The sequence below is a fragment of the Eriocheir sinensis genome, chromosome 25 (assembly GCF_024679095.1).
Source record: "Eriocheir sinensis breed Jianghai 21 chromosome 25, ASM2467909v1, whole genome shotgun sequence".
Lineage (NCBI taxonomy): Eukaryota > Metazoa > Arthropoda > Malacostraca > Decapoda > Varunidae > Eriocheir > Eriocheir sinensis.
This window is the reverse complement of record NC_066533.1, coordinates 239,273-252,443: the sequence shown is the minus strand read 5'-3', so window position 1 is coordinate 252,443 and position 13,171 is coordinate 239,273. Positions and strand designations below refer to the sequence as shown.

The window sequence follows — 13,171 nt, the reverse complement described above, 5'->3', positions numbered from 1 at the left end:
ATTCTCAAATTATCCAATCCTCTCACTCTCCCATCTCCTCCCTCTCTTCTACATATGCCAACTATTGTAATTATGATTTGTGTTACAGGTTCTTGAAGTCTGTAGTTTATGGAATCAATACAAGTCGCCAGACCACTACAAAATACACCCCCTTCTTCCTCTCATGTTCCTACATGAGGCTAGGGCTCCACACATATTAAACACCTTGTATGATAAGTTTGATGGCATTTTGGGGGATTTTGAGGGCAGTCCAGAGGTGCTCATTGGTGCTGCCATTGAGTCATGTGTGGAGATTACTAAAACTCTATGTATTGTATTAATAAACCATGAAATATTCTTACATCTTACTAATAAGTAAATGTATACAAGTAGCTGAACTTTCTAGAACAAATTGCCACAGTGTCATATTTTTCTTCTTTACTGCATTTTCCCACAAATACAAGGTAGTCTTCAAGAAAGAAAAGAATGAGGAGATTCACTTATTTGTTTTGTATGCCTTATACATGTTTTGTACTGCTAAGAGTCTTCTCTTTAAAATTCTTCCACTCTTCTACCTCTCTTCCCCCCATTCTCAATACGAGTATATGGCATTGTCAGTATCTACGCAGGTGTGTAAGAGACTTTAATTGCCAATATAGCACAAGAGCTGAAAGTCCAAAGGAATGTGGAATTAGGCTTGGTGGAGAAAAAAGGGAGGAAGTACATGAGCTCCATTTTTGTGCAAGTATGGAAAGTGAGGTAATTTATGAGAGAAAGCTGTGCAGGAAAGTGGTTGGAACTCTGGGATGCATGACAAATGAGAGGGCAGTGAGCATGGCTGTAAAAAAAGTTACTGAAAGATGGAATAATTGTGCCAACAGCAACATATGCAAGTGAGACCTGGATCTGGAGTGAAAGGCAAAGATCAAAGGTCAAAGCAGTTGAAATGAGCTATTTGAGGAATACCTTTGGTGTGAGATGAATGGACAGTGAAATTAATGAAAGTGTGTATAATAGATTCGGTATGTTAGGTAAGGGCGTAGGAATGAAGTGTGGAAGGGTTGAGTGGATGAAGCACAGCACTCTGAGGTGCTTTCAGTATGTAGAAAGAATGGCAGAGAGTGACTTGACTAAGAGAGCCTATGTGAGTGTGGTAGATGCAGTTGGTACCAGAGAATGACCCTTAGCAAAATGGAAGGATAAAATGTTGGAGTATGTGAAAGATGGAGGCGTGAGGAGAATGAGAGGATTGGAGCATTCAAGGAGGGCATGTTTCATGAAGAGATTTTCTATTCTCTTTTTCTATTTCTCTCTCGGTCCCACACGTCCTCTGCGTGTATCGAAACACACGAGAAATTAATCACAACAAGGAGAGGGTCTTCCCCGGCTGCCTGGGATTCAACCCGCGACCAGCATGACGGGAGAGCCACTCCTTACCGAGTCGGTCAAAGAGGTACCCCACTCACTGAATGGGTTATGGGAGGCTAACTCATCAGGCCGTCGCTGCACTACACATGCAATAACAAATTTAAGTGGAGGCTCTTCTGTTTTGGCCATCCCCGGAGGGAAGTTCTTCAGAACAGGTGTCAGATTGATTGATGATGATACCAGACTAATTCAAGAATTTTACCATCAACACGTTAATTACTATATATGTTATTTTCATTCTAGGTCAATGAAAACATCGAGAAGGCACAAAGAAAAATTAAATTGGATTATGCTGCAAAGAAAAAAAAGGGAGTGATGACTTTCAACTTCTCTGTTGGGGATGAAATGAAGAGGAGAAACAACAGGAAGGAAGGAAGGAAGGATTGAAGGAGGACAGGCTCCAAAAAGAATGGCTGGGCCCTTACATCATTACTGGCATGATGGGTTCTGGCGCCTGCATCATTGAAAATGTAGAAAATAAAAAAAAAGAGTAAAGTTAATGTGGAGGACCTGTGCCCTTACTATGTGAGGAGCCAACTGCCACAGATACCACTACCTCAATCACCACCACCACCACCACCACCACCAACAACAACAACAACAGAGTCATGCCCCTCACCAACACCTGACTCACCACCACCAGCATCAACATTGCCACCATCACCATTGCCAGGTTCATCACCAACACCTGACTCACCACCACCAGCATCAACACTGCCACCATCACCATTGCCAGGTTCATCACCACCACCAGCATCAACATTGCCACCATCACCATTGCCAGGTTCATCACCAACACCTGACTCACCACCACCAGCATCAACATTGCCACCATCACCATTGCCAGGTTCATCACCACCACCAGCATCAACACTGCCACCATCACCATTGCCAGGTTCATCACCACCACCAGCATCAACATTGCCACCATCACCATTGCCAGGTTCATCACCAACACCTGACTCACCACCACCAGCATCAACACTGCCACCATCACCATTGCCAGGTTCATCACCAACACCTGACTCACCACCACCAGCATCAACACTGCCACCATCACCATTGCCAAGTTCATCACCAACACCTGACTCACCACCACCAGCATCAACACTGCCACCATCACCATTGCCAAGTTCATCACCAACACCTGACTCACCACCACCAGCATCAACACTGCCACCATCACCATTGCCAGGTTCATCACCAACACCTGACTCACCACCACCAGCATCAACACCACCACCATCACCATTGCCAGGTTCATCACCAACACCTGACTCACCACCACCAGCATCAACACTGCCACCATCACCATTGCCAAGTTCATCACCAACACCTGACTCACCACCACCAGCATCAACACTGCCACCATCACCATTGCCAAGTTCATCACCAACACCTGACTCACCACCACCAGCATCAACATTGCCACCATCACCATTGCCAGGTTCATCACCAACACCTGACTCACCACCACCAGCATCAACACCACCACCATCACCATTGCCAGGTTCATCACCAACACCTGACTCACCACCACCAGCATCAACACTGCCGCCATCACCATTGCCAGGTTCATCACCACCACCAGCATCAACACCGCCGCCATCACCATTGCCAGGTTCATCACCACCACCAGCATCAACATTGCCATCATCACCATTGCCAGGTTCATCACCAACACCTGACTCACCACCACCAGCATCAACACTGCCTCCATCACCATTGCCAAGTTCATCACCATCACCCTCACCAACACAGTCCAGCCCATTGCCACCATCTACAACAAAACAACACTCAACAACACTCACATTAACACAACCACCACAAACATCACCATCCACTTCTGACTGTGAGGTAATAGGGGTTGAACCTAAACACCCAAAACAATGCTGTAGGCCACGGAACATAACCCTTACTGGGGTCAGCCCTGAATCGTATTTAAGTTTAGAGAATGGTAAGTCAGTGTGTACATTCGCTTGTTATATGTTTTGTCAAGTGTGTAATTTATTTTTCTTCCGTAAATAGTCTGTTATACTTTGTAACAAAATGTCCTGTTGGTTAAAGCAGTGCTAGACTCCAGAAGTAATTGATTCTATAATCATTATTTGTGTTGCTTTTGTTACAGGTGATTGGCTGACAGATGACCATGTGAACTATGCTCAGACCATCCTCCAAAAACAATTCCCTGGAGTAGATGGTCTGCAGCATACAGCGTTATTTCAGATTCACGGCAGTTATGCAGTTACAGGTAATCCCAAGAGTGAATTTGTGCAGATTCTACACATCAATGGAAACCAATGGGTTTGTGTGTCATCCTTCGAGTGTGGTCCACTGGAGGTGAAAATATATGATGGTTTGACACCTTTGACACCAAGTAAGTATACACTAAATTACACGTACAAAATGAAAGGAAAAAACACATAGCAAATGTTATTTTAACTTAAACACAAAAGAGTAATAAGAGCTCACATGTTAGAATATATTTAGGCAGGCATGCACAACCTCCCACCCTTGAGTAGCACACTTTCATCCTTTGCTCTGACATGAAGTGTGATGAAACTTGGACATCTTTTTTTTGGATAGCAATACTTTGTTCTCATAAAATCTTTTAGTCTAGAGCATTAATTCTGATATGCATGCTATTATCATGAGGTACTGTATACTACTTTGTGCAGTAGAAGTATTGTAACCAGTGAGGTTGAGGTGTCATTGTGCAAGGCTAATACATCAAGTTGTTGGGAAGTAGCAGCACCTCGCTGGACTACCACAGATACTTCTGTGAAAGTCCAGCCCTACCCCACCTTCACCAGGTGACCTCGTTAGTACACCACATTTTTATTTTAGTATGGATGTTTTTTTTTTTTTGGGGGGGGTGGGAACTGCAGGGGGAGGGCAGGTACCTTTGGTACTTTGTGCTTACTGGACGTTGTTATTTTCATCCTTATATATTTTTTTTTATCTTTAGTTATAGGATGCTGGTAGTTACAGATGATCTGGTATCCTGTGTCCCTCCGGGAATGAGCACTGCGCTATCCCTGCCAGCTGCCAGTGGCCCCTCTGAGGGTTAACGAAAAGTGGCTACGGGCGGAGGGGGGGTCTCCATCTGTCCCAGGGAAGGGGAGGAGGAGGAGAAAGAGGGAGTGTTTAAATATTTTGGGACAGTTTTATGTAAGCATGGAAGTATGGAAGATGAGGTGAGGGAAAAAGCAGTGAAGGGCAAACAGGTAGTAGGTACATTGGAAATTTTTTATTTATTTTTTTTTTTTACAACAAAGGAGGCAGCTCAAGGGCACACAAAAAAAGAAAACAATAATAAAAAAAAGCCAGCTACTCGCTGCTCCTAAAAAAGAAACAAAAGAGGTGGCCGAAAGGAAGATCAAATACGGGAGGAGAGGTGTCCTGATACCCTCCTCTTGAAAGAGTTCAAGTCGTAGGCAGGAGGAAATACAGATGAAGGAAGATTGTTCCAGAGTTCACCAGCGTGAGGGATGAAAGAGTGAAGATGCTGGTTAACTCTTGCATAAGGGGTTTGGACAGTATAGGGATGAGCATGAGTAGAAAGTCGAGTGCAGCGGGGCATGGGAGGGGAGGCATGCAGTTAGCAAGTTCAGAAGAGCAGTCAGCGTGGAAATATTGATAGAAGATAGAAAGAGAGGCAACATTGCGGCGGAATTTAAGAGGTAGAAGACTATCGGTATGAGGAGGAGAGCTGATGAGACGAAGAGCCTTAGCCTCCACTCTGTCCAGAAGAGCTGTGTGAGTGGAGCCCCCACACACGTGAGATGCATACTCCATACGAGGGCGGACAAGGCCCCTGTATATGGACAGCAACTGTGCAGGGGAGAAGAACTGGCGGAGACGGTACAGAACGCCCAGCCTCGAGGAAGCTGATTTAGTAAGAGATGAGATATGAAGTTTCCAGTTGAGATTTTGAGTTAAGGATAGACCGAGGATGTTTAGTGTTGAGGAAGGTGATAGCTGGGTGTTGTCAAAGAATAGGGGATAGTTGTTTGGAAGATTGTGTCGAGTGGATAGGTGGAGAAACTGTGTTTTTGAGGCGTTGAAGGACACCAGGTTCTTCTTGCCCCAATCGGAAATAATAGTAAGGTCTGAGGCTAAGCCTTCTGCAGCCTCCAGCCTTGAGTCGTTAAGTTCCTGAAGGGTGGGTCTTCTATTAAAAGAAGTTGAGTAATGCAGAGTGGAATCATCGGCGTAGGAATGGATAGGACAGTTCGTTTTGGAAAGAAGATCATCAATGAACAACAGAAAAAGAGTGGGAGATAGGACAGAACCCTGTGGGACACCACTGTTAATAGATTTAGGGGAAGAACAGTGACCGTCTACCACTGCAGAAATAGAAAGGAAGAAGTGTGAGCATGGAGGTAAAGAGGGGAATAAGGAATAGTATTATCCTGCCAACTCTGTCATATGCATCAGAGATGTGGACATGGAATGCAGGACAGCAATCGAGAATACATGCAGTGGAAATGAGTTATATAAGAGGTGCATGTGGTGTGTCAGGATGGGACCGAGAAAATAATGAAAGCATGTATGAGCAGTTTGGTATGGGTGCGACAGCGAAAGGAGTGGAATGTGGAGTGGGTGAAGCGTGGTGCGCTGAGATGGTTTGGACACGTGATGAGAATGAGGGAGAATGAATTTGTGAAGAGAGTGTATGAGGGAAGGATTGAGGGAGGGGGTGTCAGGGGAAGACCACCTGTGAAGTGGATCAATAGGGTGAGTGAGTATTGGAGCAAGAGAGCTGAAGTAGCAGGACTGAGTGTGCGGAGAGGGAGTGCCAGAACAGGGAGAGATGGAGACACTTCTGCCGTGGCCACCCCACCCCATGGAGGGAAGGTTCCGCGAAGGAGCAAGGCGTCAGGGATATAGATAGATAGACTACATAGGTGTGTCTGAGTTGAATTCACGAATATAATTATGATCTCTGTATATAACGAAGACCTCACTTCAGTTTGGGCCACTGTATAATACTTGGTTGAATGATGTGTATACCTGATTTGCAGCATTTGACAAATGCAGATGCTCAACAAACAGGACAAACACACACACACACACACACACACACATATACTATTATTATCAATATTTTGCAGAAGACCTTGTGAAGAGCATTGAAGCAATGCTCAGCTATTCAGGACCACAAATCAAACTCATTTGGGAGAGCTTCCAAAGGCAAAAGGGATCATCTGACTGTGGCTTATTTGCCATTGCTGCAGCACCAGCTATCTGCAGTGGATTAGATTCCTCCTCATGCCAATGGCATCAAGGCCAAATGAGGAGCCACTTGGCAAAATGTTTCTGTCATGAAAAAATGATGCCATTTCCATCATTGGTGCGCAGAAGGAAGGGGCTTAAAAACAGGCTCGTCAAAACCTTTCCACTGTATTGTAATGCTGCCAACCACATTATTCCACAGATGCGCAAAATTTGAAAATGGCCATGTGTAACATGTGCCATGAATGGTTTCACAAAACTCTCAGAAGGCTTATGGACCTGATGGAGTGCCTCCTATTGTCCTTAAAAACTGTGCTTTTGTGCTAACACCCTGCCTGGTCAAACTCTTTCGTCTCTGCCTATCAACATCTACCTTTCCTTCCTGCTGGAAGTATGCCTTTGTACAGTTGCGATATGAAGTGATGTCGCCGCTCTCAAAATGTTTCGTACGAGAGCATTTGAAGGTAACGGAAGTGACGTGTATTTACTGTTTATGTTATAATGTTCACTTTTAATGATAACCTATAATACGTTGTGATGTAAAACACGGTAAAATAACATAGTAGTACCTGAATTACAATTAAACATTAATTTTTTTTTAAATGCGACTGCGAATGTCATAAAAATAGACAAACAGGACGCAGAGAATTACGACTCCGTCTATGTGGAAATAACTGCGAATAATAAGAAACTAACACTTGCGACCGTATGCAGGCCTCCAAAACAACAGGCAGCCGATGACACTGCCCTGTACGAAGAGCAATAATAATTGGGGACTTTAATTGCCCTAACATTGACTGGGGACAATTGACTGGAGATCAAGAGGGTAACAGGCTTATAGAAATGGTGGAGGATTCGTTCCTCACTCAAGTTGTAACTCAACCAACAAGAGAAAACAATCTGCTGAATCTGGTATTAGTAAGCGACCCCGACCTCATTTACGACTGTGAAGTTGGTGAAAAAATTAACGGTTGCGATCACCACTTAATTCGTTTCAATGTCAACATACGTCACAAACTCGTAGACAATCCGTCAGTGATACCAGACTACAAAAAAGCAAATTTCAACCTAGCCCGTGAGCTGCTTCTCTCTGCGACCTGGGACCAACTTCACCTAACCGACAATACAATCGACAACGTGTGGAACAACTTCAAAGGTAAGCTTTTGGGAGTAGAAAAGGCTACAGTGCCTACGAAACCCAGGCGAGTAAATGGTGCCGTAGATCCACCGTGGATGACCAGAGAAATAAAAAGGGCGGTAAACTTAAAAAAAAGGAATTATAACCTAATGAAAGAGAATGACATGGCCGAAGCCCGTACTCAGTACCACAACAGCCTCAGAGCTTGTCGCACCCTTATTCGGAGTAGTAAACGCAACTACGAAAAACAAATAGCGCGTGACATCAAGACAAACTCAAAAAAATTCTTCACATACATCAGATCGAAAAAGAAAGTAAAATCCAATATTGGTCCCCTGACAGACGAGACTGGAGCTGCAACTCAGGACAGTAAACAGATGGCCAGAATCCTCAACAGTAACTTCGCATCCGTATTCACAGTTGAGAACATCGAAACCATGCCCGAGAACCCTGACCCGCCGAGGGGAATCACGCCCCTGATAATTGACTCAATATGCGACCAAGAAGTGAAAGAGTATTTGGATAAACTCGACACGAACAAGTCAACAGGACCTGACGGTTTGTCCCCGCGGTTATTAACCCCTAAAGGGCCGGCCTGGGTGGTCATCTACAACATCCACAGGACCGGCACCTCAGCACCAAACACCGAAAATAGCCTATATTCACACACTTGATTCTGCTGAACTACAATGCAATAACAAATTACTTTGTCGTCATAGTCATCATCAACTCTTCTTCTTTTTAATTATTGCATGAAAACGTTTCTATGTGCTGTGGTTTTGGAGAAATATTGAGTTGAAGAGGAGAGACTTTTGGAGTTAGCGAGGCTCTTGCCCGCTCTGCGTTCGTTTCGCTTGTGTGGCCTTGACTAGTGCGTAATGAAAACGGATGCCCCCATGCTCTAATTCTTATATATAGTCAATACTCTAAGCTTTCTCTATGTAACACAGTCTTGTGATGTGTGGTTTGGGAGTCATTGTAGCATACTCTTCTCATTCTCGTGTTGCTCTGCTGGGCTCGGCAGGGTCTGGCAGGAAATCGTACGCGTCAGAATCCGTGTCAGTACGCCTGTCCATCGTGAGAGCGGGCAAGATTCTGAAGCAGTAGCCTAAACATATCTCTGGCAGTGTTGCCAATGAATGGTCATCGAAAATTACCGAAAAGTAAATAAATTTAGCGCGAAAAAAGCAAAGCGGCTATAACCGCCCCCGGCCCTTCCGTGGAAAAGCGGCTATAGCCGCCTCCGGCCCTTTAGGGGTTAAAAGAGCTTAAACAGCAAATACTTCAGCCACTCACTAACATATTCAACCAGTCTGTTCAATTGAAAAAGGTCCCGGAAGACTGGAAGATGGCGAACGTAACACCGATTTTCAAAAAAGGAGACAAAAGCGTTGCATTAAACTACAGGCCCATAAGTTTGACATCAGTGCCAGGAAAAATACTCGAAAAGATTATTAGAGACAAACTTGTTAAGTTTCTAGAAGACAATAATGTAATCTCCGACACCCAGCATGGCTTCAGAAACAAGCTCTCCTGCCTAACGAATTTATTAGACTTCTTCCAAGGTATATATAAGAACTGGGATGCCCACATCCCCAGTGATGTTATATACCTGGACTTTCAGAAAGCCTTCGACAAGGTACCGCACGAGCGACTCCTTAAGAAACTGCACTCGGCGGGCATTGGAGCCAATCTGATTGCGTGGATAAGAGATTGGCTCACCGACAGAAAACAACGAGTACTACTCAACGGACAGCCTTCCGATTGGCTTCCAGTCACTAGTGGAGTGCCTCAAGGGTCAGTGCTGGGACCCATTCTCTTCATCATATATATCAACGACCTCGAATCAGGACTGAAATCCACAATATCGAAATTTGCTGATGACACCAAGGTGGGTGGAAAGGCCCTCACAAAGACCGACTGCGAAATCATTCAGAAAGACCTCAATCACATTATCGAATGGTCGGAAAAATGGCAAATGTCCTTTAATGTTGACAAATGCAAAGTCATGCACATTGGGTCCAGAAATAGTAACCACACATACATCATGAATGGGAGACCTCTGCAAGCGATGCAGGAGGAAAAGGATCTTGGAGTCACTATCAGCAGTGACCTGAAACACGCGAATCACTGTAAAAAAGCCTACAACAAACCCAACACTATGCTCGGGTTCATAGCGAGGAACTTCGAGTGTAAAACGCCAGACGTGATGTTATCCTTGTATAATTCCATGGTAAGACCGCACCTCGAGTATGCAGTACAGTTCTGGTCTCCTAATTACAGAAAGGACATTGATTTACTGGAAAGGATTCAACGACGCGCCACGAAAATGATACCAACCTTCAGGGCTCAACTGTACGAGGAACAACTCAAGCGACTCAATCTATTTACATTGGAGAAAAGACGCCTACGAGGAGATATGATTCAAGTCTTCAAGTATCTGAAAAAATTCAATAACGTCGATTACTCCAATTTCTTTGAATTGCAAACCAACTCAAGAACTAGAAATAACGGTTTACCCATTCAGTCTAGTCGATGTAACACAGACATCGGAAGGAGTTTCTTTTCAAACCGAGTCATCCGTCACTGGAACAATCTTCCTTCAGAAGTAGTAAATGCGAATACTATCAACTCCTTCAAATATAGAATCGACCGTCACTTCGCTGCGTCGGGAGTAAACTGAATATTGAGTTGCTTTCCTCTGCTCCTCAATATCGAGGTGCTTTCATCTGCTCCTCAATGTCGAGGTGCTTTCATCTGCTCCCCAGGCCCCAGGCTGTCGAGAAGATTAAATCACCAAAGCGGGCAACCTCGTAATGAGCCAATAGGCTTTCTGTTGCCTGCGTTTCCATGTTTCCATGTTTCTCTCCTCATTCGTTCTCACAAGCACCCCATCTTACCTCTTCATGCTACAAAGGTCATTATTTTCTCCCCCCAATTCTCTTTTAACTTCTTTCCAGAAAAGTTTTTTTGTTTTGGTATTTTGCTGAAATTTTCCTACCCAAATCTTCATCGTCATCATCATCATTTCATTGACGCCTGCTCCTAGGAGCTCCCACCGGGGTATGACCACAGCAGAAGAGCTTCCATCTTTCTCTCTCCAGACACTCCCTCCTTTCCTGCTCAAAGCTTCTCAAAGATCTTTCCCCCCTCTCCCTAACGTACTCTTGCACCCTATCCCTCCATTTTACTGGAGGTCATCCTCTAGCATTCCCTCCCTCTATCTCACTCACATACACCCTTCTGGTCATCTTACTCTCCTCCATTTGCTCCATGTGGCCAAACCACTTCAAAGTCTGTCGCTTCACTTCTTCCACCACTCCACACTTCTTCCCTTCACACTTGTGACACATTCCAAAATGCTCATACACACTTTCATTACTCATTCCATCCATTCTACTCACACCACAAGCACTCCTCAAATAACTCATTCCCACTGCCTGCACTCTAGACCTCTGACTTTCATTCCAGGCCCGTGTTTCTCTTGCATATGTGAGGGTTGGTACTATTATTGTATTTCTCAAATCCCTCTTTACCTCCATGCTCACACGTCTGCCATGCATGATTCGTCCCAAAGACCCTACCACCTTTCTTCCTTGCAATGCCCTTTCTCTTATCTCTCCCTCTGTACCACCATGCTTACACATAACTGATCCAAGGTACTTAAACTCATTGACCTCCTCCATTTCTTCACCATTCAAAATTATTTTGCATTCTTTTTCACATTTAATTCCCACTCTATATGGGCATACAAAATCTACAACCTCACTTCTACTTTGCTCACAAACCATCACTTTACTTTTGTTGACATTTACTTTCAGCTTTCTCCTGTTACAGACACTATCAAAAACAATGACCAAATTTTGTAGGTTACTTTCATTTTCTGCAATGAGCACCGTGTCATCAGCAAACAGTATTGAATTCAGTACCCACTTCCTTCCCTCACTGAACAGTCTTACTCCAACTCTTCCAAGTTTGCCCTTCATTTCTCTAATAACACCATCCATATAAATATTGAATAACCATGGTGACATGATGCACCCTTGTCTTAAGGCCACTTTTATTTCAAAATGTTCACTCGTTTCCCCAGTAATTTTTGACACATGCAGATGCATCCTCATAGAAAGACTTTATTGCACTAAGCAGTTTTCCTCCCACACCATAAATCTTTAAAAAAAGATGATTTTCTACAACTTTTATTCAATGAGATTCATTTCAGAATGAAAAAACTACAAAAATTTACAATTTTTTTTATTTTTATTCACAGCAACTTTGGCTCTCTGTAGGCAGTACATTTCTAGGTCAAAGATTATAAACTATATTTTTCAGACTCCATTGTGATAAAATGAGCAACTTTTCTTCAATAAATTTTCCTGTATGTCACACCAGTAAAAAGTTGTAATTTGGGGGGAATCATGGAATTCCAGCCAAATGCAACAACCTAGAAAGAAACAGATTTCACAGCAGGGTGCGCCAGAAAATTTTCTATAAAACATCTTTTATGACTTTTCTGTTTCAAAGTGTATTTTCCACTGACTTTTGCTGAGAAAAACTTTTGCATTTAACCCTTAAACTGCGGAAGACTAAGTGCCGGATATTTTTCCTTCGCGAGTTAATATTAACATTATAATAAAAAGCAAAAATATAAATCTAATAGTATGTCATCAATGAGAAAAATGTAACTTGATGTATTACAGCAGTTCAGAGTGGTACATGAATAATTAGAGCAAATAATAGGCCATAAAAATTCGCGCGCTTTCCAAAGTGCGGGAAAAATGTGACATGTTGGGTAGAATGAGGTGGAGTGGGTGGAAGTGGTGGACATCTGCCTGCATGGCTTCTCTCTCTCTCTCTCTCTCTCTCTCTCTCTCTCTCTCTCTCTCTCTCTCTCTCTCTCTCTCTCTCTCTCTCTCTCTCTCTCTCTCAATGCGTGAGGGTCTGTCTTCATGGCCCTCCTTTTAAGTGAAGTAAAAAAAGTAGTACAAAGTATTATGTTGTAAGTGCATGTGTGTGTGTGTGTGTGTGTGTGTTTGAGAGAGAGAGAGAGAGAGAGAGAGAGAGAGAGAGAGAGAGAGAGAGAGAGAGAGAGAGAGAGAGAGAGAGAGAGAGAGTGTGTGTGTGTGTGTGTGTTTTGAAAGTAAGATTTGATGAAACTGCAACCTTTCTTGATCCCATAGTCGCGGTAGCTCAGTCGGTATAATGCTCATTTCCGCCTGGGAAGCTCGTAGTTCGATTCCTTCCTGCTCAGTGTAGGTGGTTAGCAGGTAGCCATTTCAGAGCACAATACATCACTGAGCCACGTACAGCGGCTAATTTTCATAATACCACAAGATATGAAGCTACATTGGTAATATTTTCTCTTGTTCTCTCGCCCTGAAGATGTGGACG

General features: G+C 43.7%; 3 protein-coding genes across 13 annotated transcripts in view; all 3 read right to left on the bottom strand.

Moving 5' to 3' along the window:
* LOC127003196 (6-phosphofructo-2-kinase/fructose-2,6-bisphosphatase-like) overlaps positions 1 to 13,171 on the bottom strand; it is a 145,680-nt gene that overhangs the window by 85,918 nt on the left and 46,591 nt on the right. The window lies entirely within an intron of this gene.
* LOC127003199 (uncharacterized) overlaps positions 1 to 13,171 on the bottom strand; it is a 98,044-nt gene that overhangs the window by 82,408 nt on the left and 2,465 nt on the right. The window lies entirely within an intron of this gene.
* On the bottom strand, positions 1,904 to 4,277 carry LOC127003197 (uncharacterized). 8 transcript variants are annotated; one of them, XM_050869566.1, is made up of 3 exons: positions 2,681 to 4,277; positions 2,555 to 2,617; positions 1,904 to 2,428 (listed from the first exon to the last, which is right to left on the bottom strand). In XM_050869566.1, exons 1-3 carry the CDS (start codon positions 3,185 to 3,187, stop codon positions 1,904 to 1,906), a joined length of 1,095 nt encoding a protein of 364 aa, XP_050725523.1. In that variant the 5' UTR covers positions 3,188 to 4,277. The 8 variants fall into 8 exon arrangements, with proteins under 8 accessions (XP_050725523.1, XP_050725524.1, XP_050725527.1 ...); XM_050869567.1 differs by having other exon boundaries at positions 2,570 to 2,617; XM_050869570.1 differs by having other exon boundaries at positions 1,904 to 2,365; positions 2,570 to 2,617.

What these genes read in the sequence shown, in the direction of transcription:
- LOC127003197 (XM_050869563.1), bottom strand. Translation starts at nt 3,187, where the DNA reads ATGGTGGCAATGGGCTGGACTGTGTTGGTGAGGGTGATGGTGATGAAC. An exon ending in TGCTGGTGGTGGTGAGTCAG is followed by an intron (nt 2,618 to 2,680) that starts GTGTTGGTGATG and finishes GTGGTGAGTCAG; the next exon opens with GTGTTGGTGATGAACCTGGC.